The following is a 25,131-nucleotide window of genomic DNA, read 5'->3' on the forward strand; positions in this document are numbered from 1 at the left end:
AAAAGTGATTTAAAGTCAGCAGTTGCAGTCAGATTTAATTCTGGAACCAAATAATGCATTTTATAAAGCTATTTATTTGAAACGATCAGTTTTATTATTTATACTTAAGGCAGGTTTTTGAGGTTTGATTTACACACAGAAAAATTCACACTTTTTCAATGTACAGTTTGATGAATTTTGACAAAACTCATATACTGTTGTGTAACCATCACCACGATCAAAGATGCAGAATATGTCCATTACTGTCATTTTCATTTTAAATGGTTTATCATGGATTCTTAAAAGTAGTCTGGTTTATAATCTTAATATATAAAAACCTTGGGTCTTAACAACCAGTAAAGACTGAGGCTCAACTAACCAGAAGTTAGTTTTGCAGTCAGCTCTGGGTTGCTACCAACCCAGTGCTGACTGCCGCTGCAGGTGTGGTGCCCCAGCACTGACTGCTGTGGGGGCTGCGAATCAGGGCCAGAGAGAGGCCTAAAGAGAGAAGCAGGGACTGATCCGTTGCCTCTGTGGCAGCTTTTGATCATCACTTGCCTCTCTCTTTCTCTCCCAGTCTAGCCAGCAGCCCTGCCTCCATTTCTCTTCAGACCTCCACTGGGGCTGCTGATCAGCCCCACTTTTCTGATCAGGCCCCATTGATAGGCCCAGAGATGCTGACTGGCATAGGAAGTGACCAATCAGAAACAAATATGGGTGCTGTGGGGAGCCAATGGCTGCCTAGGAGGTGGAGTTTCTGATGCTGACTGGCATAGAAACTGACCAATCAGAACCAAATTGGCAAGCAGAGGAGGGCAGTTGGGGGCAAGATCAGGCCAGCAGGGGAGGGCATTGGGCGTGAGATCAGGCTGGCAGGGGAGGGCTGTTGGGGATGAGATCCAACTGGCAGGGGTGGGCAGTTGGGGCAAGCAGGCCAAAAGGGGAGGGCAGTTAGGGGTGATCAGGCAGGCAGGCAGAGGCAGTTAGTGGCAACCAGGCTGGCACGGGAGTACAGTTAGGGGTGATCAGCCTGGCAGGCAGAGGCAATTAGGGGCGATCAGGCAGGCAGGCAGGCAGGCAGGCAGGCAGGCAAATGAGCAGTTAGGAGCCAGTATTCCCAGATTGTGGGATCGGGCCTATACTGGCAGTCAGACATCCCCCAAGGGGTCCCCAATTGGAGAGGGTGCAGCCTGGGCTGAGGGAACCCCCCCTGCTTCTATGCACAAATTTCATGTACCGGGCCCCTAGTATTATACATAATAAAATCTTTATTTGATAAATTAAAATTGTTTAATTTTTAAATAGAAAAATCAGTTTCTTCCTGCCTCTAATAGACTGAACATGTAAAGAAAATCCATTTTAAGGGACCTGTCAGGAGTGCTCATAGATCCTGGTTCAGTGCCAGGTGGTCTCTCTCTGTGGGATACTGTAGGTAGGGTGGATTTGGGGACGAAAGTGATAAGTTTAGTTTGGGGCATGTTGAAATTAAGGGGCCAGTAACCAGGGCTGATATTCAAAACATTTAACGACCATTTGAGTACAGATAGGAATTAGCATGGCTGCCTATTTCTATGCATGCTGACTAAAAATTGGCTCTCCACACAGGACATTCAGGCAGGAATTTGGAATTGAGGAGACAGAAGTCAGAGGCAAAATCAGACTGGATAGAATGGATTGGGTGGGCAGATAGATAATGCTTACTCAATCCCAAGGAATTGATTAGATTGGTAGGAAAGGGCTATTAGATAAACTCTGGGAACGTGATGAGGTTAAGTAGTGAGTGAGGAGTAGATGGAAAAGTTAGAAGAGAATGGAAACAGAACAGTATCCTGGAAATCAAAAAACAACATAATTTTAAGGATGGAATGGTCAAGGGGATAACAAAGTGAACCTGTTCATTGTACAATAGAAAAGATTGAAAATGTCATGGAAAGAATGTGTTCACACTTTTCTTTGGTGTTTCCCTATCTTACATTCAGTTACGTAGTGATTGACTCGGATTCTGATGACGAATACTTCCCTGAGAAAGATGGAAGTAAGGACTCCAAAAGTGGCAGAGGCAAGTATACCACAAACTTAGAGAAGCAGCTGAGCTCTGCAAGCTCATCACACAAGCATTGCAGGATAAGTCAGCCAAAGTTCTATTCTGAGTTACTTAGTAATGAATGCCACCATTTCTTTCCTCGTATGTGCCAGATGTGGATATGGCTGGATTCCCTACAGCTTTTGGTAGGGTTCCTAATACAGCAGCAACTGCTCCTGCTGCTGCCTGAGACTCTGGGCATTTCTCTCAATGGAGTTCTCACCTACGTAGCACTGCTTTAAGGGAGCAGAGGGAAGCAAGCCAAAGACACCTTCTTTCTTCTCTCTGTGTGGGAGTAACAAAGAGGAATGAGAGAGGCATGGGCTCCTTCTTTCTGCCTGATGGAGACTTGAGTGGGTGATGATCATGAGCCTGCAGGGGAATCAGTGCTTTCTTCATCTAGCTCTTTGCCTTTGCCTTTTGCTACTCTCTGTATGTTTTCTAGAGATTCCTGTTTTTCTTACCACCTATTTCCTGCAGTAAGACCTTGCCTCTTTAGAATCAGAGGCCCTTTTAACCTTGTGGGAGGGTGGAGCTTTTCTCCCAGGTTAGAACCTGCTCAGTGGGTGTGAAATGCAGGAAGACTAGGAGCTTCTTAAGATCTGGGATGGTCTTTTATTTATTTTTGTTTGCTTAGTACAAGGTGTAGGGCATGATACATAGGTGCTTAGTTAAGGTACTGGTTACTAGCATTTCCTAGCTAACATGGGATATGAGAGCAGGGAAAAGAGGTGGCTTAGAGCCCTAGTCTCCTGTTCCACCACCTGTCCACAGGGGTCCAGGTACTGTAATGCAAAGGGGTCCCTGGGAGGTAGCTGCAGAGTAGAGAATGAGTGACAGAGCCCATAGGCCACTAGCTGCTGACTCCTTGAGTCAGAAGATCTGTAGTCTTTTGAGGGTGAAGTTTCAACTCAGGCTGCTCTTACCTGACCAGTGGGCTATAACTATGGGCATCCATTTTAGTCATGGAGGGATGAAGAAGTCTCCAAAGGACTGGCTTTGTCTCTTTACTATTCTCCACATGAATTTTGGTAATTTTACAGAAAAATAGGCCAGAAGAATTTTAAAACTCTTCCAACCTCACTTCTAACCTTTGTCAATGGACGGGGTCATGCTTTATGGATTGTGAGCAGTGTCCCCCCACTGTTTTGTTTTAAAAATTTTAATTGAAGTGGAAAATCTTCAAATTTTCTGGGAAACATGCTTTTTACAATAGGAATGTCTACTCCTTTCTCTTTCCTTATTGCACATCTAAAGTTGTTTGGTAATTAATTGAAATAATAGATGAGAGTCTCAATATACATTCTCCCAAATCTGAAATTTTATGATAAAGATTTTTTTTTTTGTGCCATGAATTTGTTTCACATCTTGCCTCTGCTCTGGTTTACATTTTTACATCCAGAATCAGAAACCAGAAGCTGAGCTCTGAACAGACTGCAGAGAGCATGTGGTGTTAGACATGCCATCCTTCAAATCAGGTGAAGGTCTCCTTCAACTGAAGGTGATGACATTCTGAATGCTCACAAGGCCTCTCAGTGCTGACATCAGGACTTAACTCCTCACTCTTACATCAATGGATAGAAAATTAAATTTTGGTGGCTAGTATAGAATTGCCAATTTTTAATTTGTCTGGTGATGGAAATACACTCCAACTACTATCTGCTATCACCATATTTCATAAAGTAAAAAGCCCCAAAAGTTTAGTGAGAACATAATTTCAAAATAAAGGACAGTCTTTTAAATTATAGAAATTGAACTTGATGGGAAAAAGCCAACTGTATTATTCTATTGTCTCTTATTTGTCTATGGACCAGTGAGAATATACAAGTCTATAGACCTGTATTTGGGAACTGCTGATCACCTACATCATGTTATTTAGAGAATGTGATTTGAAGATTTCCACTGGACTTGGATTGGTTTTATCTGTAACTGTTCTCTATAAAGTAAAAAAGTAATATAGGGAAAATAATCTAGAATAACTGATTCTTAACTGTGATTCATAATGTCACAGTTTCCTGCTTGCTTAATTTCTGCTCAATAATTGGAAGTTGAGTGTCTCAGGGTGGTAGCATAGGGTGGAAAGTCTGCTTATATGTGAATGTGCCTCTTGAATTTCAGATGAGATTCTGGAAGTGTTATCTGATATTGATGACATTATGATCCATGAGTTTCCAATAATTATCAGTGATGATGATGATAGTAATGTGGAGGGCCCTGTGACAACAGAGAGGATGCAGCTGATGAAATGGCCTCAATTGAAAAGAAGATGGACCAGTGTGCTCTGTCTCCATGCAATTCATCTCATGAAAATCTTTGCCAACTACCAAATGCTGCCGAGGTTGAAGTAGACATTTCAGATATAAATATGTTAACTGATGGAGAGCTTGTACCTGTACCAAGGAAAAGGAAATGTAAAACCAAAAATATATGTGTGACACCTGGTAAGCCAGTCAAGCCAAGTACTCCCTATTCCCCCAAGTGTGCCAGCCGTGCCTGCCCTGCCCTTTCCCCTGGATATATGTCTTGTTGGGTCTGCCTTTCCTACCTGCAAACCCTGTGCCTGCTTTCTTTCTTTCTTTCTTTCTTTCTTTCTTTCTTTCTTTCTTTCTTTCTTTCTTTCTTTCTTTCTTTCTTTCTTTCTTTCTTTCTTTTTCTTTCTTTCTTTTTATCTCTACCCTTTAAAAAAAACTTCATTGTTCAGATTATTACAGATGGTCCTCTTTTTTTCTCACCATAGCACCCCTCCACCCAGTTCTAACCTCACTATAGGCCTCCCTCCTGCTGACCTCATCTATAGGTGTAAACTCTGTCCAATCTCTTCCCGTACCCCTCACATCCCCTTCCTGACGAGAATTGTCATTCTGCTCGCTTTCCATACCCCTTATTCTATTACATTCACCAGTCTGTTTTGTTCATCAGGGTTTTTATTCATTTGACTTTTAGATTCACTTGTTGATAGATATGTATTTGATGTCACTTTGTTGTTCATAATATTTTTATCTTTACCTCTTTCTTCGTCCTCTTCTTAGAGAATACCCTAGCATTTCATATAATACAGCTTTGGTGGTAATGAAATCCTTTACCTTTTTCTTGTCTGTGAAGCTATTTATCTGACCTTCAATTCTAAATGATAGCTTTTCTTGGTAAAGTAATCTTGGTTGTAGGTTCTTGCTATTCATCACTTTGAATATTTCTTGCCACTCCTATCTGGCCAGCATAATTTCTGTTGAGAAATCGGTTGACAGTACTCCCTTGTAAGTAACTAACTTTTTCTCTTGCTGCTTTTAAGATTCTCTCTTTGTCTTTTGCCCTTGGCATTTTAATTATGATGTGTCTTGGTGTGGTCCTCTTTAGATTCCTTTTGTTTGGGGATCCCCGGGCTTCATGGACTTGTAAGTCTATTTCTTTCACCAGGTGGGGGAAGTTTCCAGTCATTATTTCTTCAAATAGGTTTCCAGTGTCTTGCTCTCTCTCTTCTTCTGGAACCCCCATAATTCAGATGTTGGTACGCTTGAAATTGTCCCAAAGGTTATTTACACCATCTTTATATTTTTGGATTCTTTTTGCTTTTTGCTTTTCTAGTTGGGTGTTTTTTGCTTCCTCGTATTTCAATTTTTTTTACTTGATTGTTGGGATCCTCTAGTCTGCTGTTGGATCTCTATATTATTCTTTATTCCAGTCAATGTATGCTTAATTTCTGATTGGTCCTTTTCCATATCCTTGAAGGTCTCACTAAATTTCTCAGAGGTTTCTAGAAGATTCTTGAGTGACCTTATAACCGTGGTTTTGAACTCTATATCCAGTATTTTGCTTTCATCCATTTCTTTAATTTGTGGCTTGTTTCTTTGTCTCCACATTTTGGTTGCTTCCCTGTGTTTGTTTCTATGTACTGGGTAGCTGATAAGTTGCCTTGAGTTGATAGAGTGGCCTTGTGTGGTAGGTGTCCTATAGGGTCCAGTGGCTTAGCTTCCCCAGGCACCTGAGGTGGATGCTCTTGGTAGGCTGTGTTCACAGTCTTGTTGTAGTTAATCCTTGATTGCTGTTAGTATCACTGGAAGGATTTGACCTCCAGGCTAACTGGCTGTGATGACCAGCTGTGTCTACACTTGAAGATCTCTTGTGCAGGAGACACCCTTATGGGGTAGGACTTGCTTCAGTGGGGCTTTGGTGCTCACTGAGTCTGCTCCTTGAGTGTGCCACTTATGGATATAAAGAGTTTTAATCCGGTATGGTCTCACTCTGTCCTCTGGGTACACTGGTTCTTGGGTCTCCAAGGAAGTGCAAGATCAGCCACTGTCTGGGGTCACCCAGCAGGAGCTACAGAGAGATCTTCAGATTCCTCCTCTTTGTATGGGGTTTGAAAGTGCCAGACAAGGCCCAGCTGTGAAGCAAGGCAGGCTGCTGTTGCCAGGCCTTGGGCATTTTATTGATAGCTTTGGGGCTCTCTGACCCAGCTACAGCTTGTTTGACAGGTTTTAAGCTGATAAAGGACAAGTCATTCATATGCAAAATTCACACTGCACAGCTTGGGTGGGGTTGTAAATTGGGTGGGGTGGGATCTCTGGGAATCACCAGGGGAGAGCAAATAGCAATGGCTGCCAGTCAGCCCTGTACCAGAGAGGTTCCTGGGTCTGTGAATCCCACACCCCTGTCTAGGAACAATGATTGCTGTGAGCACTTTTCAGAGAAAACCTTACTCATGTTCCTGTCCCAATGCCAGATAGTCTAGTTTCTCTCCATATGTGTCTGGGTCCCCCAGAGTCTCACCTGGAACTGGAATTCAGAGCAAGTGGAAGCTTGTATCTGCCTCCCAATTAAAAGAGCAGCACAAGGGAGAAACCAAGATGACAGCATAGGTAAACACCTAAACTGCTGCCTTGCACAATTTCAAAACTACAACTAAAAGACAAAACGTCTGTCACCCACAACCATGGGAAAGCTGGCTGAATGGAAGTTCTACAACTAGAAGGAAAGAGAAAAGAGCATTGAGACGTGCACAAGCACTGAAAAGCTGAGGTATGGAGACATGCAAATAGGGTTGGCAGCAGGCGACTAGGTGTCCTGCTGTTTTCAACCCAAAGGGAGACATGCTCCCAATTACTCTGAACTCCAGTTTCTGGGGAGCCCCTGGGGACCTAAACTCCTACTGGGAGAAGCTGGACTGTCTGATATTGGGTCAGAAAGTGAGGGTGACTTTCTTGCAGAGGTTCACCCAGCAATCATTGTTTACTGTGCTGGGGCACAGAACACAGGGACTTGGAAATGCAGAAACACAGAGATGGCTGACTGGCAGCCATCGCTGTTTGCCACGCCCTAGCCTACTGACTCCCTAAGACCCCACCCCACACAATCTGCAAACCCACCCAAGTTCCACGCAGCAGCTTTTGCATATAAATGGTCTGCCTTATCACAACTTAACCTAACAAACTGCAGATCTGGTCAGATGGCTCCAAAACCTCCAAACTCCAAGCAAAGAGGAGAAAACTGTAGTTCTTGCTGTAGCTTCTGCTGGGTGGCCTCAGACAGTAGCTGACCTGCACCCCATTGGAGATCTAGAAGCTAGTGTATCTAGTGGTCAGTGTGAGATAACACCAGATTTCCACTACTCACATCCATAAGTGACACATTCAAGAGGCAGAATCATTGAGCACCAAAGCCCCACTGAAACAAGTCCTGCCCCATAAGCATGTCTCCACCACAGCAGTTCTTCCATTATAGACACAGCAGGTCCTCATAGCCAGTTGGCCTGGAGGTCAATTCCTCCCAGTGACACCAATAACAATCAAGACTTAACTACAACAAGGCTGTACAGTGTCCATAAAGGGGTGTACCAAGAGTGTCCACCTCAGCCCAAACCAGTTTGGCCCAGTGGATAGAGCATTGGCCTGTGGACTGGGGGGTCCTGGATTTGATTCTGGTAAAGGGCATGTATGTTGGTTGCAGGCAGGCAATTGTGGGGGGTGTGCAGGAGGCAACTGACTGATGTTTCTAATTCTCTATCCCTCTCTCTTTTTGTAAAAAATAAATAAAATATATATATATTTTAAAAAGAGTGTCCACCTCCGGTAACTGGGAGGCCTACCCACTGGCCCATACAGGACACCTAGCACACAAAGTCAACTCAGGGAAGCAGTGAAAATGCAGAGACAAAGAATCAGATCACTAATGAAACAAATGGAGGAAAACAAATGACTGGATATAGAGTTCAAAACCACGGTTATAAGGTTCTTCAAGAATTTCCTAGAAAAGGCTGATAAATTTAGCAAGACCCTCGAGGATATGAAAAAGGACCAACTAGAAATTAAATATATACTGACTGAAATAAAAATATTATACAGAGACCCAATAGCAGACTAGAGGAATGCAAGAATCAAGTCAAAGATTTGAAATACAAAGAAGCAAAAAACACTCAACCAGGAAAGCAAAATGAAAAAAGAAGCCAAAAATTTGAAGATAATGTAAGAAGCCTCTGGGACAACTTCAAGTATACCAACATCAGAATTATGGGGGTGCCAGAAAAAGAGAGAGCTCAAGATACTGAAAACCTATTGGAAGAAATAGTGACAGAAAACTTCCCCCACCTGGTGAAAGACATAGATTTGCAAGTCTAGGAAATGCACAGAACCCCAAACAAAAGAAAACCAAAGAGGACCACACAGAAACACAACATAATGAAAATGCCAAGGGCAAAGACAAAGAGAGAATATTAAAAGCAGCAAGAGAAAAAGAGTTAATTACCTACAAGGGAGCACCCATACAATTGTCAGCTGATTTCTCAACAGAAACTATGCAGGCCAGGCGGGAATGGCAAGAAATATTCAAAGTGATGAATAGCAAGAACTTACAACCAAGATTATTCTACCCAGCAAAGTTATCATTAAGAATTGAAGGTCAGATAAAGAGCTTCACAGATAAGAAAAAGCTAAAGGAGTTCATCACCACCAAACCAGTATTATATGAAATGCTGAAAGGTATTCTTAAGAAGAGGAAGAAGAAAAAGGTAGATAAAAATTATGAGCAACAAATACATATCTATCAACAAGTGAATCTAAAAATCAAGTGAATTAAAAATCTGAGGAACAGAATAAAATGGTGAATATAATAGAATCAGGGGCATAGAATGGGAGTGGATTGATAATTCTCAGAGAGAAAGAGGTGTGGGGGGTATGGGAAGAGACTGGACAAAAATGGTACACCTATGGATGAGGACAGTGGTGGGGGAGGTAAGGGAAGAGGGTGGGGTAGGAACTGGGTAGAGGGGAGCTATGGAGGGAAAAAGGAGAAACAATTGTAATAATCTGAAGTATTTATTAAATTAAAAAAAGAAAAAAGAACAGCGCATCCAGGTGCCAGCACATTCCACACTCATGCACATCCTACCAGTCTCAATGTGCTTTCTTCACCTCTTTAGTTGTGGAACTTATGGTCAACCAGCTTTCCCACCATTCCTGATGGTAGTTGTTATGCCTTTTAGTTGTAATTTTTATGTGGTTGCGAAAGGCAGCAAGTATAGGTGTTTACCTATGCCTAAGGTGACCGGATTTCAACATTGGTAAAGCAGGACACCATTGATTGGGGGGGGGGGGGTGTTCTTGATTAAAAATTTGGTCTATATAGAGCAACAAAAATTTTCATAGAACGCAAAAATAGTATTGTAATATATATATATTTTTAATTTCAACATAAGTACAATTTACAAATATAACAAATAAATAAATAATTATGTATAGTTGTAAGTGTCAGGCTGGCACTAGACTTATTGCTGCCACTATAAAATATAAATAATACAAGTACTGTCTGCTAAATTTAAGAAAATTTATGTATTTATGAAATAAATAAATTACTTACCTAAATTATCTGAATAGCTGATTTGTAATGACATCACTTGTTTAACTAGCTTACTAGCACGAAGTACGATGTGTATCGTCTGAGAGACAGCTACAAAATGTTTTCGTCGTTGCCAATCCCCAAAAATGCCATTGTTCATTAAGTCAAAACAATGGTGGTTGAATCCTAACAACTGATCAACAATGCAAACTTTGATAAACAGTTCTCTATAATCAGTTCTCAACAATTATTTGTTATTAAAGTTTAACATTATAAAATTAACAAAAATAATATAAAACTCATATCCTGGCTAAATAGCCATATGGCTGCCAAAAAACCATATATTCCCTTCCCATTCTCCCGCCGTTCCCTAGCTTGTCGTGCATTCTTCCCAAAAATCGGGACTTTTTTTAAAAAGCCTAGGGATGCGGGACAAATTGTTAAAAATCGAGACTGTCCCGCCAAAAGCGGGACGTCTGGTCACCTTACCTATGTTGCAGCCTTAGTTCTCTGATCAACCCTGAGCCATTTCAACAGCTGCTTGGTGGCCGAGGGAGGTCACCATCCTTTGGCCACTAAGCCTAAAATTCCAATGAACTGGATCTTTCCAGGAATGCAGGAGGAGTACCCAAGTCTTAACGTTCACAATCCTATCTGCCTGGAGTGCTTTCTCCCTGAGCTTTTTTGTTATTAATCCTCACCTGAGGCTATCTTGCCCCCACCGTTGATTTTTTAAAGAGAGTGGAAGGGAGGGGGAGAGAGAGAGAGAGAGAAACATCCATATGAGAGAGAAACATTGATTGGTTTCCTTCCACCCACAGCCCCATCAGGGCTGGGGATCAGGGATTGAACCTGCAACCAGAATCAAACCCGGGACCCTGCAGTACAGAGGCCAACACTCTAACCTAGGGGTGTCGAACTCAATCAGAGAAGGGGCCAAAATCTAAAATCCAGCCTAAATCGCGGGCCGAATGGTTTACTGAACAGTCATAAACTGACAATGTCATAAACTGACAGCGGAGTGCAGTGATGACAGCGCGGTGCGGGCCACATTGCAAGGCCTGGCGGGCTGGATTTGGCCCGCGGGCCTTGTGTTTGACACATGTGCTCTAACCCCTGAGTCAGACCAACTAGAGCTGTCCCTGAGCTTTTTGTCCTGAGGCTATCTGATTTTTCTTAGAACCCAGCCCAGTTGTCACTTCTAGGAAGCTATAAATCATAGTTGCTCCTCCTCATGAGTTCCCAGATTTTTAGACCCCACCTCTGTTAAAGCACTCACATCTGAATCTGTTCCCTCAGTAGACACTGAGCCTATTTATTGGAGGACTCTTACTTTTCAGTCTCTCCCAGGTTCTAACTAGGTGTTTGGCACATAACAGATGCTTAATAAATATTTTAATTGAATGAATGACACTCCTGATACATAAGTCTCTGGCTAGAGCCACCAGCAGTATGGGAGCTAGACAATGGTGGAAAGATTGGCTTTCATATAGAGTGAAGGTGCTTCCTGAGATATGAGCCATTTTCCTTAGAGCAAGTGTGGGAGATATGCTATGCCACTCCTTGTACTCCTAACACCTCAGTTGCCCTCACAGTCCAACCTCATCACTTGCTCCTGTGACCTCATTATATGTCTCAGTGCTCGTGACAGAGTTGTATACAGCTTTTTCTGCGGGCAGTTCTGAGTCAGTATATAAATATTTCATGCTGATTGATGGAGCAGTATTCAGCCTTCAGGCAGACAGTTGTTGCTTATAGATGCTGATCTGGGCATGACTATGGGGGGTGGTCCTTCTAGGTTTCTGCCAGTTGCTTGATGGTACCAGTTTTCGGGGTACAAATGAACTATTATCTTTTCAGCTATTAGAGGACAAAAGCGGGTACAGCCTTCAAAGAAGAAACGCAGAGCAGCGCGACCTAAGAAGCATGAGCCTAGGTACGTACTGCTCAAGTTCAAACAACCAGGAATTGATTGAATAAATATCAGATGTTAAGTAGCCCACTGGTTACGTGTTGGGAGATTCAAGGTGGGTGAAGGAGACTGGTGAAGGAGAGGGACAAAAGTTTCCATCCCTGAACTGGGAAGGCATAAGCAGGAGGGAAAGGCCCAGGTTCTAGCCGCTCCTCTCCTCCCTTTCCCCCAACAGAACTGGGGTGGCACTCCGCAGAGACCCCTGCAGTTTGCAGGCAACTAGGAAGCTTTTGCCCCTGTAGCAACTCTGGCCTCAGAGGTTTCCTTTGCCCTTTAACTCAGATGAAAAAATGATATGTAGCCAAACAAGATACTATTTTTTCCGCCAGCCTCATGGCCACTAGTTTGCACAAGCAAATGCAGTGGAAATGGTGAGAAGGCAGTATTGACATGTTGCAGTCCGTTGGTATCAGGGGGAGGGCAGGCAGGATCGTCTTCCAGGTTTTTCATGAACTCGGTTACTCTTACTACTTCTATATATTCTTGCATAATTTTCAAGCTTTATTAAACATTGGGGTGAAATAGATTGCTTATAGTTCCTTTATTTTTATTGATAATCGAAAGCAATAGGCCATTTTGACCGAAGACATGCTACTACTTAAAGGAAGCAAAGAATGAATACATTTTTTCATTTAGATTCTGGGACTTCTCACTTTTTTCTTTAATAATATAATGCAGTGTGCATAATGTCTTTGTTTTTACTTGCATTCAGGAGCAGTATATACTTACATCTGAATTATGATAGAAAGCATATATTCGAAGGATTGTATGTTTATTTTTTTTACTTGTGTTCCGGGCCAGTAAGTGCATCTTAAGGAGAGAAGAGGAGTGATGTATCAGGCATTGGGCCTGAGGAGAAAGGTTCTGTTTCTGCACTTCTCACCGGGTGAGGCAGCTGACAGCAGCCTGGCTTGTTGTACTAGAAGGCCCCCTCCCAGCAAAGTTTCTTCTTTGGATTCCTAGATACACATTCAAGCTGCTTTGCCTATAGGAACGGGTGTTTTTGTTTGCTCCAAGGTTGCTTGGCTGGACAGTGTGACAAAAGAAGAAAGAAGCTGCCCCTTTGTCATTGTCTTCTGCTTCATGCAAAGGAGACTAGTCTGTTTAGGTTCCCCGGTGTTGCCTTGGTACTTCCTGTTTCAGTCTGTAGGCTTCCTGTTGTGCTTAGTATTGTTCCTGTGAAATGCTGCTTACTGGTCATGGTGTCTAATGTACCCATTTTGGGTCTTGTTAACTCCTTTGATGTAGTGACACCTAGCCTGCAGTAAAATGGCACAGGCATTGAGGTGAAGGTATGCTAAGCCACAAGGCCTGCTTGCTGTGAGCACAAATACAAACAGGGGTCACAGTCTCTGCTGAGGTCTGCAGATGGTTCTGGTCTTCATCTGCCACCTTTTCTGATATAAATTTGCTTTCAGAACTAAGTAATTTGAGGCAGGAATGTTAGTCATATCAGGCTTTGGGATGAAGAACCTTACTTTAGCTGCATTTGCCTGGTCTGGTACTTTTTCCCCTCTCCCTAACCCCAGCCACATCACATAGGGTTTATTTTGTGACTTAAGAGTTAATGAGTGCCCTGGTAAGTCAGAAACTCACTTCCCTGTGTTTGCTCCTGTTTTATCTTTCCAGCTCTGTGGGCTTGTCTCTTTGGACTTGTGAATTGTTCCAGCCGAGATAAAAATGCTTTCGTTTCAATAAATAGTTATCACAAGGGTGAGGCCTTTATGTGTTCAGCACTGTTGTTTGTGCATTTGAATTAGGCCTTTAAAGATGGGGCAGCAATACTGGTCATGTGATTTGGTTCTCTGTGAATTTTGGGTAAGTTAAAACCTTTGAGGTTCAGTTTTCTTATCTGCAAAGTGGAGATCATAAGACTAGTAATAGTTTTTTTTTGGAGGGTAGTTGTGAGAATGAGCTATGATAATGTAAAAGGAAGTTCTTGGCAAATTATAAAGTGTTACCCAGGAGGTTGTTCTCAGTGGAGATGTGGCCATTCTAAGCCATGGGCACATAGGTCATACTGAGGCATGAATGAACTGGGAAATCACAGTTCCCATCAAGGGAATATTTAAGTTGCTCACTTTGACCAGAATGGGAATGGCAGTTAGAAATAGAAGTCAGGAGCTCTGGCTGGTGTGGCTCAGTTGGTTGAAAGCCCTCCCATGCACCGTAAGGTTGCCAGTTGGATTCCTGGTCAGGGCACACGTCCAGCTTGTGGGTTTGATCCCCAGTAGGGGGCATGCAGGAAGCAGCTTATTGATGTTTCTCTCTTTCCCTTCCACTTTCTCTAAAAATCAGTTTTAAAAATCTTTAAAAAAAAAAAAAAAAAAAAAAAGCAATACAAGTCAGGGCTAGATTGACCTCGGCCAAGAAGTCAGTGAGACATAATTGGAACATGGCCTAGGAAAATTAATCTGGAGGTATGCTTGTGAGTTACATTAGAAAAAAGAGCTTGGAGGCAAGGAACACAAAGGGATGCTGTAATATCAATGTGTAAAGGGGAGGTGAGGAACTAGGGTGGTGACAGTGAGGTGGAAAGGACAGAAGAGGTGGTACGAAAGAGATAGCGGAGTGCCATTGTGCCTAACCCTAACCCTAACCCTAACCCTAAGAGACAAATGAATCAAGAAATGTCTTTGAGGTTTGCAGCTTGTATATAACAGAAGTTGGATAATTAAACACATTGAGCTGGAGACATGCTCATGTGAGCCAGTTGGTAATTTGCATTGGACAATTAATAGTAAACTCAGAACTAAATCTTAGGAGAGAAATTGAGACTGAAGATATAGGTATAGGATCATTCCTGTTGAGATTGAAACCATGGGCTTCACATATCTGAGGATATGCAAGGAGTGAAGAGGAAAAGGCTATGAATGGAACCTTGAGAATTGCCCTCATATAAGGAGCTGGAAGGAGAAGGAACCAGCAAGTTTTCCAAGTCTCTCTTGACATGTATGTATTTCTTCAATTTATTTTTTTAGCTATACAAGACTCAGTTGAATTTCCTTTTGCAGGAACACTGACTGCAATATACCTGGATGTTTGGGTGACATTGAAAAGTTAAAGCAGTATTCTGGAAGGAAATTCAAGAGAAATAAGGATGAACTGGTTCAGAAATTATATACCCTGATGAACAACACTGTCTTTGAGAACAAGGTAAAATCAATGAAGAAGCACTGATTGAATACCTGCTGTATGCCTGGCACTCTTGGGTGCTGTGAGGTGTGCAGATGTGCTAATGGTATATTTCCTGTCCTAAAGAAGTGTCAATTTAGATGGGGAGATGAGACATGCTTATGTGAAAGAAATAGAGAATGTTTGTGGATTATAATATATGGTACAGACTGTTACTACCACAGGAGATCAAGAGAGGGAGAAATCACTAAGACCTCAATGGACAGGAAATAGGATTGCCTAGAGGAAGTGAGACTTGTTAGCTCTTTTTTGATAGTGTAGGACCAGATAATGGACAGCCTTGGGAATCAGGTTGGGAGAGCTTAAATTGAAATCAGTAGGCACCACTGCACAGGGATATGCTATGAAGCGGCTGCTGAAAGGAAGAAATCAGAAACATGGGTTCAGACTAGATTGGGAGAAATCTGGGGGCAGAGAGACAGACCCATTGGCCATTAGGTTTTTCAGACTTTATTGTCTCTGCAGTGAAAGTTCTGTCATTTTAAAGGTTCCCCATTTTTTGGTGTCCTTCTTGATGCCACATCAGATGACTGATTAGCGGAACCTTAAGTTCTGAGTTGTGTTTTCAATTGTGCCTCACCCTCTCACACAGGTCACATCTACATCAGCTGGTTTGTCCTCTCCTGGCTACCCCTGACTTGGTCTCCATGCGAGGGAGCACAGCCCCTGCACTACCATGCTTTCAGAGTCTCCCTTGCATCCTGATGGCCTGTTAATGGTCTTTGTCTGAGTTTTGACTTGCCTTTTATTCTCCCCAGAATGTTTAGATTTGCAAAAACTTTTTAAAAAATAAATATATTTTATTGATTTTTTACAGAGGAAGAGAGAGGGATAGAGAGTTAGACACATCGGTGAGAGAGAATCATCTATCAGCTGCCTCTTGCACACCCCCCACTGGGGATGTGCCTGCAACCAAGGTACATGCCCTTGACCGGAATCGAAGCCGGGACCTTTCAGTCCCCAGGCCGACGCTCTAGCCACTGAGCCAAACCGGTTTCGGCTGCAAAAACTTTTGAGTTAATATTTTACGGTCTGCTTAGAATTGCTTTCTGATTCACTGTTTGCTTGTCTTTCTCAGCTGCCAGAGAGACTGGATATCCACTGGAATAATAAGATGCTGAGAACTGCTGGCTTGTGCAGCTCTGGCCTGTTTCATTACCAGAAGGAGCGCTATACTAAGATTGAGATTTCTCTGAAAGTCTGCGATTCTGCAGGTGACAGCAGCAGCATGGCAGCTTTCCCTCTGGGCTTTTGTCTTCTGACACAGTGCCTGTTAAGTTACTTTTAGGTGCTGATATTCTCTGGCATACTATGTCACAGCCTTACCTGTCATTTTAGGGTGGACAGACCTACTGTGTGTTGCTTAGAGGACATTATTATTGGATGTCTCACCATCTTGAGAGTCCCACTTGCCCATCTTTCTAGTAAGCCTAGCTTTCTCTCTGCAGCTTCCTGTTGGCAGCAGCAGCAGCAGCATATTTTTCATTTATTTATTTATTTATTTATTTATTTATTATTTATTTATTTATTTATTGTTTAAAGTATTACAAATAGTAATACATATGTTTCCTTTTTTCCCCATTGACCTTCCCCCAGCCTCCCCTACCCCCTAGCACATGCCCCCCCCCTCCCCCCAGTGTCTGTGTCCATTGGTTATGCTTATATGCATGCATACAAGTCCTTCGGTTGATCTCTTACCCCCCACAACTCTCCCCAGCCTTCCTACTGTAGTTTGACAGTCTGTTGGGTGCTTCTCTGCCTCTAAATCCATCACCAGCAGCAGCTTTATTCTCCCCGTACCTGAGGGTCAAGGCTCCTTACATCTAGTCGATCACCAGATCTTCATAATCACTCTCCTGTTATTCCTTCTCTATCTTTGCTTCTGCCCAGGTATGGACCCTCATCACCTCACTCTTCTCTCTGCTAAGAAACCTGGGGCTTGCCAGTGCCTGAAGCCTGGCTTTCAAGGCTGTTGTTGTCTTGGCTCCCACTCTTCCACCACTAGCCTGCGCTCCAGCAAGGCTGGTTTTCCACTGGCTTTCAGAATGGACCCCAGGCTTTCCTGAACTCAATCTTTGTTCACACTTTTTCACACCTAGAATAGCTTTTCTAATTTTGCAAATCCAATCAATTGTTAAGGGCCCAGCTCAGATCCCAGTTTCTCTATGGTGCTGTTTCTGACCAAATGGCATAGCTCTGGTGATTGTTCCCCACCTTGTCCACTTATCTACCTGGAGGGCAGAAACCAGGTCTTGGCCAGGTGTATTTCTGGCAGCGCCCCATGGAAAGATAAGCAAGATTGAGCTGCTCCAAAAGATTCATCATTCAAGGTTCTGCCATTTACCATATCGGGTTGAAATGGATAGAAATTTCCCTTTCAGAATCCTGGGAAGATAACACTCATGCTCACCTGCATATGTTTATATAAGGTGGTATTTTTTGTGGTGGGGTTGAGAGTCCAGGGCTGCTTGGATAGTGATCAGAAGGGAATCGGGCTAAGTGCTCATGGTTTCTTTTTATTCCTTTTCTAAGACCGAATCCGAGATACTTTGATCCATGAGCTATGCCATGCAGCCTCCTGGCTGCTTGATGGCATCCGTGATTCTCATGGTCAAGCATGGAGATATTATGCCAGAAAATGTAATATGGTGCACCCAGAGCTGCCCTTGGTCACCCGTTGCCATAACTACAAGATTAACTACAAGATTTATTATGAGTGTGCTCAATGCAAAACCAGGTAAGATCCTTTTTTTCAAACTTTTTCCAATTATGTTTTTACTAAGGCCTCCAAGTGGTTCTTCAGTAATTACATTAGTAAGTACATGGCTGTCTGACTTGAGGAGTAAAACCTCTTTACTCCTTTCTGTGTCCTCTTTTCTCCAGTCTTCCCTACTTTGAGCCAGTCTGACCACTGCTGCTGCTTGGTGTTTCACTCTCTGAGAATCCCCAGAAAATCTGGCTTTGGGCCCAAAGCTAGCACAAAGAAGAGGCTGAGTTACAGTAACCAACCCTTTGTTGTGTGATATGTCTTTCCTTCTTAGGATTGGCCGCTACACCAGATCGTTGGATGTTGGGCGCTTTGTCCGTGCTGAATGCAAGGGACCTCTGGTCCTGCTGCCGTTAACTCGGAAAGATGGGACCCCCATAAAGCCCCATGTGAGACCCTTTGCCAAATATGTGAAGCTGCATTACAGATTAGTCAGGGAGCAGATGGCAGGCATCACCCATGGGGATGTGATGAGAACGCTCAGCAAAGATTACTTTATCTGTAAAGAAAAGAAAAAACTTTGAGGTTATGTGAGAGGGTATCTGTGTGAGCCGAGTCCTCTACTGTGAAGAAGTTTTAGAAAAATACCTTTATTTCTATAAAGTTATGAATAATATAATATAAATCCTTTTTATAAAGCTTTTATTGTTGATAATTGTTCTTTAACCAAAGATTATATTACTCAGCACTTTGTGCCCTTGACAGTGCTCAGAAGCCCTTTGGGCCCACCTTGTGTCTTATTTACACTCCAGAGTTGTAACTTGTAGAATCAAATGCAAAATCAAAATACATTTTTTGAGAGTGGCCAGCAGAGAGAATGTGAGTAATGCTGGAAAGGGAACACATTTAAAAATATATATATATTTTACTGATTTTTCACAGAGAGGAAGGGAGAGGAATAGAGCGAAACATTGATGAGAGAGAAACATCGACCAGCTGCCTCCTGCACACCCCCTACTGGGGATGTGCCCATAATCAATGTACAGAATCGAACCTGGAACCCTCCAGTCCGCAGACCGATGCTCTATCCACTGAGCCAGATCGGTTTCAGCAGGGAACACATTTTAAAGGCATCAAGGACTGCTGGCAGATATAACCAGTAACACCTACCCAGAAATAAAAAGCATGTTTCATGAATTTAGTTTCTCTTGCCAATTGTTCATAAAAATAAATAAAATGTTTTCTGAAATTCACTTGTTAACGAAGTCTGTTTATTGACAACCTGTGCCAAGAGCAGAACAAGCTCCCGGATACCTGAAGCTCTCCTGGATGTGCCAGGAAGAGCATTCTCTGTTCTGGGTTTTTCTCTGATTCTTGTGACTGCTCACAAGTATGTCAGCAGCCTCCCCACATCTGGGATGTATTTGTTTCAGATTGCTGCTATGACAAATTACCACAAGCTTAGTGACATTGTTATCTTACCACTCTGTAGGTTGGAAGTGTGGCACAGGCCTCACTGAACTGTAATTCAGGTATCGGTGGGGCTGCATTCCCCTCTGGAGGCTCAGGGAACCATTTCTTTGTCTTTCCCCAGCTTCTGGAGGCTGTTACAATCCCAAATTTAAGTCTTCCTCCAACTTCAAGTCTTTAAAGCTGTCAGTATCTGCTTTTCTGACTCTTCTTTTACCTCCCTCTTTCACTTTTAAGGACCCAGGTGATGACAGTGGGCCCACCTGGATAATCGAGAAGCTTATTTTAAGGTCAACTGATTAACTGCCTCAGTTCCCTTTGCCACGTAAGGTAACATATTCCAAAATTCTGGGGATTGAAATGTGGCCATCTCTGGGGACTCATTCAATGTCACTAAGCTTGTGGGAATTTGCCACACACATCTTCACTAGTCTGGCATCACTGTTCCAGTTTAGAGGCTGCTTGTGCTGTCATTCCTTCATTCAGCAGGTACTTAGTGTTCTTTCAGTGGCCATAGACGGAAGCCTCGCCACCAGTCTAGATGGGATTGGTTATGTACAAAGCATGGCATGAGCTTCCCCAGCTATATCCTTCAGTCCCTTCTCTCCATTCCTACCTCCAGCCATATCTGTGGTCTCATTAAAGGCCCTGCTGGCCTGTAAGACTGGATCATGACACTCTGGGGGCTTAGGGGGAGCTGACTGTGGTGATTCTGCCCTACAAAGGGAGGGTTCTGGCCTCTCCCTTAACTCAGTAACCCAGTCAGCCACCATTTTGGGTAGCCCTGGTTGTTTCTCCCTAGCTATAGCGTGGGACAAAGCTCCTCACAGCCCACCCGTGCCTCCAGATGGCCTTTGTGCTAATGACTGTCAGCTAATCATCTGCCATTTCCCAAGGAAAAGCCTGGCTCACCTGACTAACCATGACAGCCTACTCCACTGGTCTCTAGAATACCACCACCTGACCCCAAACTAACTAACTTTGTCTTATTTTCAACTCTTTTCCTACATGAATCCTTAACTCTAGCCAGATGAGACCACTTATAATTCCTCCAATAAGCATTGCTGTTTTTAGCCTTCCCAGTTTTGCTTTGGCCCTCCCTTCCTGGAAATGCCCTTTTTCCTTCTTGTCCCAGGAAATACTACTTGCTCTTTAAGGTCTGCTCATTTCTGTCTTCATGAAGCCATCCCAAATGGCCCTAGCCACAGTGCTTTGATCCCCAGGTTCACCATGTGTGCCACATGTTTGCTTTATGGCCTAGACTGCTTGGTATTGTTAATTCTCATCACATCTTCCCTGATGGCCTAAGCTTTTGGAGTTCAGGACTATGTCTTATTTATGTCTGAAGGCCCTTTCCCTAAAGTATACCTATACAGCAGGAGTCCTCAAACTTTTTAAAGTGGGGGCCAGATCACGGTCCCTCAGAGAGCTGGAGGGCCGGACTATATGAACTACTAATTCCTACTGTAATACCTTGGCTGCGCTCACTGCCCAAAAAACCTGGCGGGCCGGATCAGACTCCTCTGCGGGCCGCATGTGGCCCACGGGCCGTAGTTTGAAGAACCCTGCTATACAGTGTTCAGCCAGCCAGTTGGCTGCTTATCCTGCACCCATGTACCTAGGTGCTTCCCTGAAAGTGACAGGAGTGCCCAGGAGGGCGGAGAAGAAGCCAGACATAAACATGAACAGGCAGCATTGGTTGGCCCAGTCCCAGGGATAGGGAAGGAGAAGCAGGAAGTGCATCCCAGAGCCTGGACAGGGCTGGCTGGAATGAGGCACTACTACCACACTTTGATCCTCATTATCTTGTTTATTGAAAAGTTTTAAGCAGAATTTTAGACATAAAAATGAGCAAATAGATAAGTGTTGGGGACAATAGCTAGTCACCGCTGGGCTGGAGGCCTGGGCTAAGATCCCATAGGGACAGCTTCCACCATGCTTGCTTGCTTCATGCTCTTTGCACATGGGGAAGGCCAAAGTCTAGTTACTGAATTAAGAGGGTGGTGGGGTTTCATGCAGCCAAAGAAAGAAGGGCCTGAAGGCAGCCAACTCTGAATCGGCAGGATAAGGCTTGGTAACTAAGGAGCAGCGATGGCGAAGTCCCAAGAGTCAGGAGGGTGGCTCCCTGGGCGACCTGGTGGTGCTGGGGCTCCCAGGAAATCCCAGGAGTGTGCACCTGGGGAGCCAGGACCAGGGGAGAGGGAGGGAGAAAGGAACCTGAAATGTGGGAGGGAATCAGGCTGCATGGCAAAGGGGTCACCCTCAAGCCCAGCCTCACAAGCCCGAGTAGGAGGCCTCTGTGGTCTCAGACCAGGATGAATCCCGGCGGGAAGATGGCAGCTGCCGCTGGTGCCCACTCTGGCCAGGGCAGCCCAGGCGCAGAAGTAGCGTCCACATCCGCTCTCGGAACTTGACACCCACGAAGGCATAGAGCAACGGGTTGAGGCAGCAGTGCATATAGCCCAGACCTGAGGTGACAGACTTGGCCACATCCACACGGCTTTCTCGGGCACAGTCGCGGGCCAAAGCCCCCATGTCCATGAGGGTGTCTACCATCACCACCAAGTGGTAGGGGGTCCAGCAGAGGGCAAAGGCCACCACTACCACTACCACCAGCCGCATGGCTCGCAGTCGCCGCTGGCCCCTGGAGACCAGCAGCACAGCTAGGATGCGGGCATAACAGTAGGCCATGACCATCAGTGGCAGCAGGAAGCCAGCCACTAGTTGCAGTAGGCGCAGTGCCGTGCGGCCCCCCTGTTGGAAGTTGTACTGGCAGTGGGTGGCATTGAGGCGTGCGTCACGGTCGGCCGACAGGAAAATGAAGTCAGGGATGACAAAGAGTAGACATTGCCCCCAGATAACTACACAAGTGAAGGTCACACGAGCTGGGGGCCCCCGGCGGTAGAGCTGAGTAGCATGCACTATGCTCAGGTACCGGTCAAAGCTGATGCAGGCCAGCAGGAGGGCCCCTGCATAGAAGTTGATGTTGAAGAGGGCACCTGCCACTTTGCAGAGCCCAGAGCCAAAAACCCACTGGATCGCAGCGTCCACTGCCCAGAGGGGGAGGGTTAGCACCAGCAGGGCGTCAGCCACGGCCAGGTGAAGCAGGAAGGTGTCGGTGCTACTCAGGGCTGCTCGTTGGCTCAGCAGCACAGCCACCACAGCGCCATTGCCCAGCAGCCCCAGCACAAAGAGGAGGCCGTAGAGGGCTGGCAGGAAGGCCCGGTCAAAGTTCAGGCTGATGTCTTGTGGGCAGGGTGGGGAATTACAGCAGACGTCACTCTCGTTTTCTCCTCCATAGTCAAAGGAAGAGCTATAGTTTGCCAGGAAATAGTCAGGGTCAGTGATCTGTGGAGGGAGGGAAAAGAAGAAGGAACAGACCATGTAAACCGACTCCTTCAGAGATGTAGCCTTTCTGGGAGCCTCTCTGCGGTAAGGCAGGTCTTGAGGCATGGGCCACACCCTGTAATTGTCCCCACATTTCTTTCAAGGCCACACCTCCTGAACTGCACCTGCCCAGCCTTGGTGCTGGTATGTAATTTTCCTTCTCAAAGGCTGATTCTAAGGCACCCTTTGGGGCCGTCCCTTCAGCTCAGGGATTATGGGCTGGAGGAAATTTGCCCTGTGCCAAGAGCCTTTCCTGCCCCTCTCCATTTTCACCTTTCTCTTCCTTCAAGGCTTGCTGTTCTCTGTGTCCTGGCCACACCTAATTCTACCACCTTCCTCCCCAGGCAGCACCTCACCATCCCCTCTCCCAGTTACTGGCCCTCCTCTTCACTACTCAGCCCTTATCTGGGACTCCTACTTCCTGCTCCCCATGGGAGTGCCTCTACAAATCACTGTGCCCCCTATGCATGCTTTCTGCCATTCTTTTCCTCCCTTACACCAAGGACTGCCACCAATGGGGGCTCCTCTACCAAGCTTTAGCAGAAATAGTTCTTCCAGCCTTCTCCCAAGAACCACCCCAGAGCTGCAGGCCTCCCCAGTGCCAATCCAGTCCAGCACAGAGGAGCCAAAGTTCCAAGTCAGAGCTGAAGGGAGCCTTGCAAGCTCTTGACGGTGAGCTACCACCTCCTGCATTTTGCAGATGAGGCACCAGCCAGAGAAGGGAAGTGACTCGCCAGTGGTCATTAACACTAATCAAGGGTCAAGGTGGGTTCTCAATTCCCCATCCAGTGACCCTTCTACACAACCCCTGCATTCTCTACCTACTCACCCAACCCTCTGGTGGTGCTGGCTCATGGGCCAGCCCTGCCGGTCCCCTAGTGTCCTGGGCTCTCCACTCAAAGAGTGGTCTGGTCTGGCTGGACAACAGCACTTACCTCAGTGACCATGGCTGGGTTGGTGCTCCGGCTGCCTGGCGCGTGCTGTCTGCCCCTCTGCTTTGGCGCTTGTGGTTGCGAACTTGCACTATACAGAGGAAGTAAGGGTTTCATGTGGTTCTTGACAGCTGCCTATACCAGACGTTCCTAGACCCAACGCCATTCCCCTGACCAGGGAAGCTGCTCTGAAGTATCTGACACAAGCCTGGGGCCAGAATGGCTGAGTCCTAGGGAAGGGTAGAGGCTGGAAGGGGAGATGCCTGAAGGAGAAGCAGGGAAGGTGGGGAGTGAAGCCCTGCCTGGTGCCAGGGAAAAAACTGCTTCTCTTGCACCGGTATGTCGACACTCAAATAAATGAGAACGTGTGCTCATCTGTCCTGGTCGGGAGTCAATTTTTGCCTGATTATAGACTGATTCGCTAAACATGTTATGTCTATAAAAGGAGATTAAACCTCTTTTAAAAATAAAAATATTTTAAAGAAATTGACTACACTGCTAGTAAATCTAATCCTTTACTATTGCCCCTATGTGCTAATCAATGGCGGGGGGGGGGGGGGGGGGGGTTGGGGGGGCGGGCAAGGAAAAGGAATTGCTATGTGCCAGAAGTTGTTTTAGGTGCTTTCTCTGTCACCACCTCATTCCAACCACACAACTCCCTCATCAAGTGGGGATTATCCTTATGACTAACCTAGAAAGGAGAAAGGTCTTCAGCAGACACAGCAAGTAAGGGTGGGTGCTAAGGATAGACCCATGGCTGTCTGACTCTCCTTTTGCCACATATCACACCGCCTTCAGTTTTTATAAAGAAACTATGACATATAATGCTGTTAAAACCAAGTGAACTAGAGTTCTATATCTTAATGTGGGTGCATCTGGAAAAGCCAATGATCACATAATGGAAGAGGCAAGTTACAGAAAATGTGTATAGTTTGTCACCACTTACGTAAATTCTGAAAACCACACACACACACACACACACAAAAAAAAAAAACCATACAAAAAACAAAAACACTGTATCACTCTGGATACAGATGTTTGTTCTAGAGTTTGGAGGGACTGGAGATGTCACAAATTCATGAGAGCAGTTGCTCCTGGGGCAAGCAGAAGGAGAATAGAGTTGTGGAAGAGTACCTGGGATCTGATTTTAAGGAACATCTATAAACAGCGTTTGCGGAGCCAATCAGTCGTTTTTGGCTGTCCACTGTGGGGGAGTTCCACTCCCACCCTGCCCTCAGCTCTCTCCTGTCCTCTGCTCCGCTCCCTGTCACTTTGTTCTCATTAGCAGCTGGCCATTAACTTGCCTTTCCCAAGCATTTCCTCTTTTCCTCTCTTGCCCCAGATGAAAAGGACACAGGCAATGCTAGCCCATGGTCTTGGGGTCCAATTTTCAGCCAGAGCACTTCACAAGAGCCTTCCTCCTAGGGCCTGAGATTCAGTTCACACTGATTGACAAGATGCACACTTGATAAGCCCCAAGGCCCTTCCCTCCTCCTGTGGATAGAAGATGTGACTATCCCTGCTCCAAGCAGCTTGTCACCTGGAAGCTCCAGGCCAGAAGGAACTGAGAGCCAGGAGG

The 25,131-nt window shown here is 44.9% G+C and overlaps 2 protein-coding genes across 2 annotated transcripts; one reads left to right on the forward strand and one right to left on the reverse strand.

Annotated features, from left to right (window-relative positions):
- Positions 1-298: 298 nt before the first annotated feature.
- Positions 299-18,970, forward strand: GCNA (germ cell nuclear acidic peptidase). The gene is made up of 8 exons (XM_084869724.1): positions 299-727; positions 1,959-2,107; positions 4,186-4,503; positions 11,750-11,825; positions 14,876-15,017; positions 16,135-16,270; positions 17,589-17,793; positions 18,098-18,970. The coding sequence occupies exons 3-8, from the start codon at positions 4,308-4,310 to the stop codon at positions 18,345-18,347; spliced, it is 1,005 nt and encodes a 334-aa protein (XP_084725850.1). The 5' UTR covers positions 299-727; positions 1,959-2,107; positions 4,186-4,307; the 3' UTR covers positions 18,348-18,970.
- A 2,056-nt stretch (positions 18,971-21,026) lies between these two features.
- CXCR3 (C-X-C motif chemokine receptor 3) lies at positions 21,027-23,736 on the reverse strand. The gene is made up of 2 exons (XM_084871223.1): positions 23,556-23,736; positions 21,027-22,581 (listed from the first exon to the last, which is right to left on the reverse strand). The coding sequence occupies exons 1-2, from the start codon at positions 23,667-23,669 to the stop codon at positions 21,508-21,510; spliced, it is 1,188 nt and encodes a 395-aa protein (XP_084727349.1). The 5' UTR covers positions 23,670-23,736; the 3' UTR covers positions 21,027-21,507.
- Positions 23,737-25,131: the final 1,395 nt, after the last annotated feature.

Source organism: Pipistrellus hanaki, assembly GCF_964339955.1.
Source record: "Pipistrellus hanaki genome assembly, chromosome: X".
NCBI classification, from domain to species: Eukaryota; Metazoa; Chordata; class Mammalia; order Chiroptera; family Vespertilionidae; genus Pipistrellus; species Pipistrellus hanaki.

Bases quoted from the DNA above. Each gene is read 5' to 3' on its own strand.
- CXCR3 (XM_084871223.1), bottom strand. From the start codon at position 23,669: ATGAAACCCTTACTTCCTCTGTATAGTGCAAGTTCGCAACCACAAGCG. The intron at 22,582-23,555 runs GTAAGTGCTGTT...CTCCCTCCACAG, and splicing joins ACCCAGCCATGGTCACTGAG to ATCACTGACCCTGACTATTT.
- GCNA (XM_084869724.1), top strand. From the start codon at position 4,308: ATGGCCTCAATTGAAAAGAAGATGGACCAGTGTGCTCTGTCTCCATGC. The intron at 11,826-14,875 runs GTACGTACTGCT...TTCCTTTTGCAG, and splicing joins CCTAAGAAGCATGAGCCTAG to GAACACTGACTGCAATATAC. The intron at 15,018-16,134 runs GTAAAATCAATG...TGTCTTTCTCAG, and splicing joins ACACTGTCTTTGAGAACAAG to CTGCCAGAGAGACTGGATAT.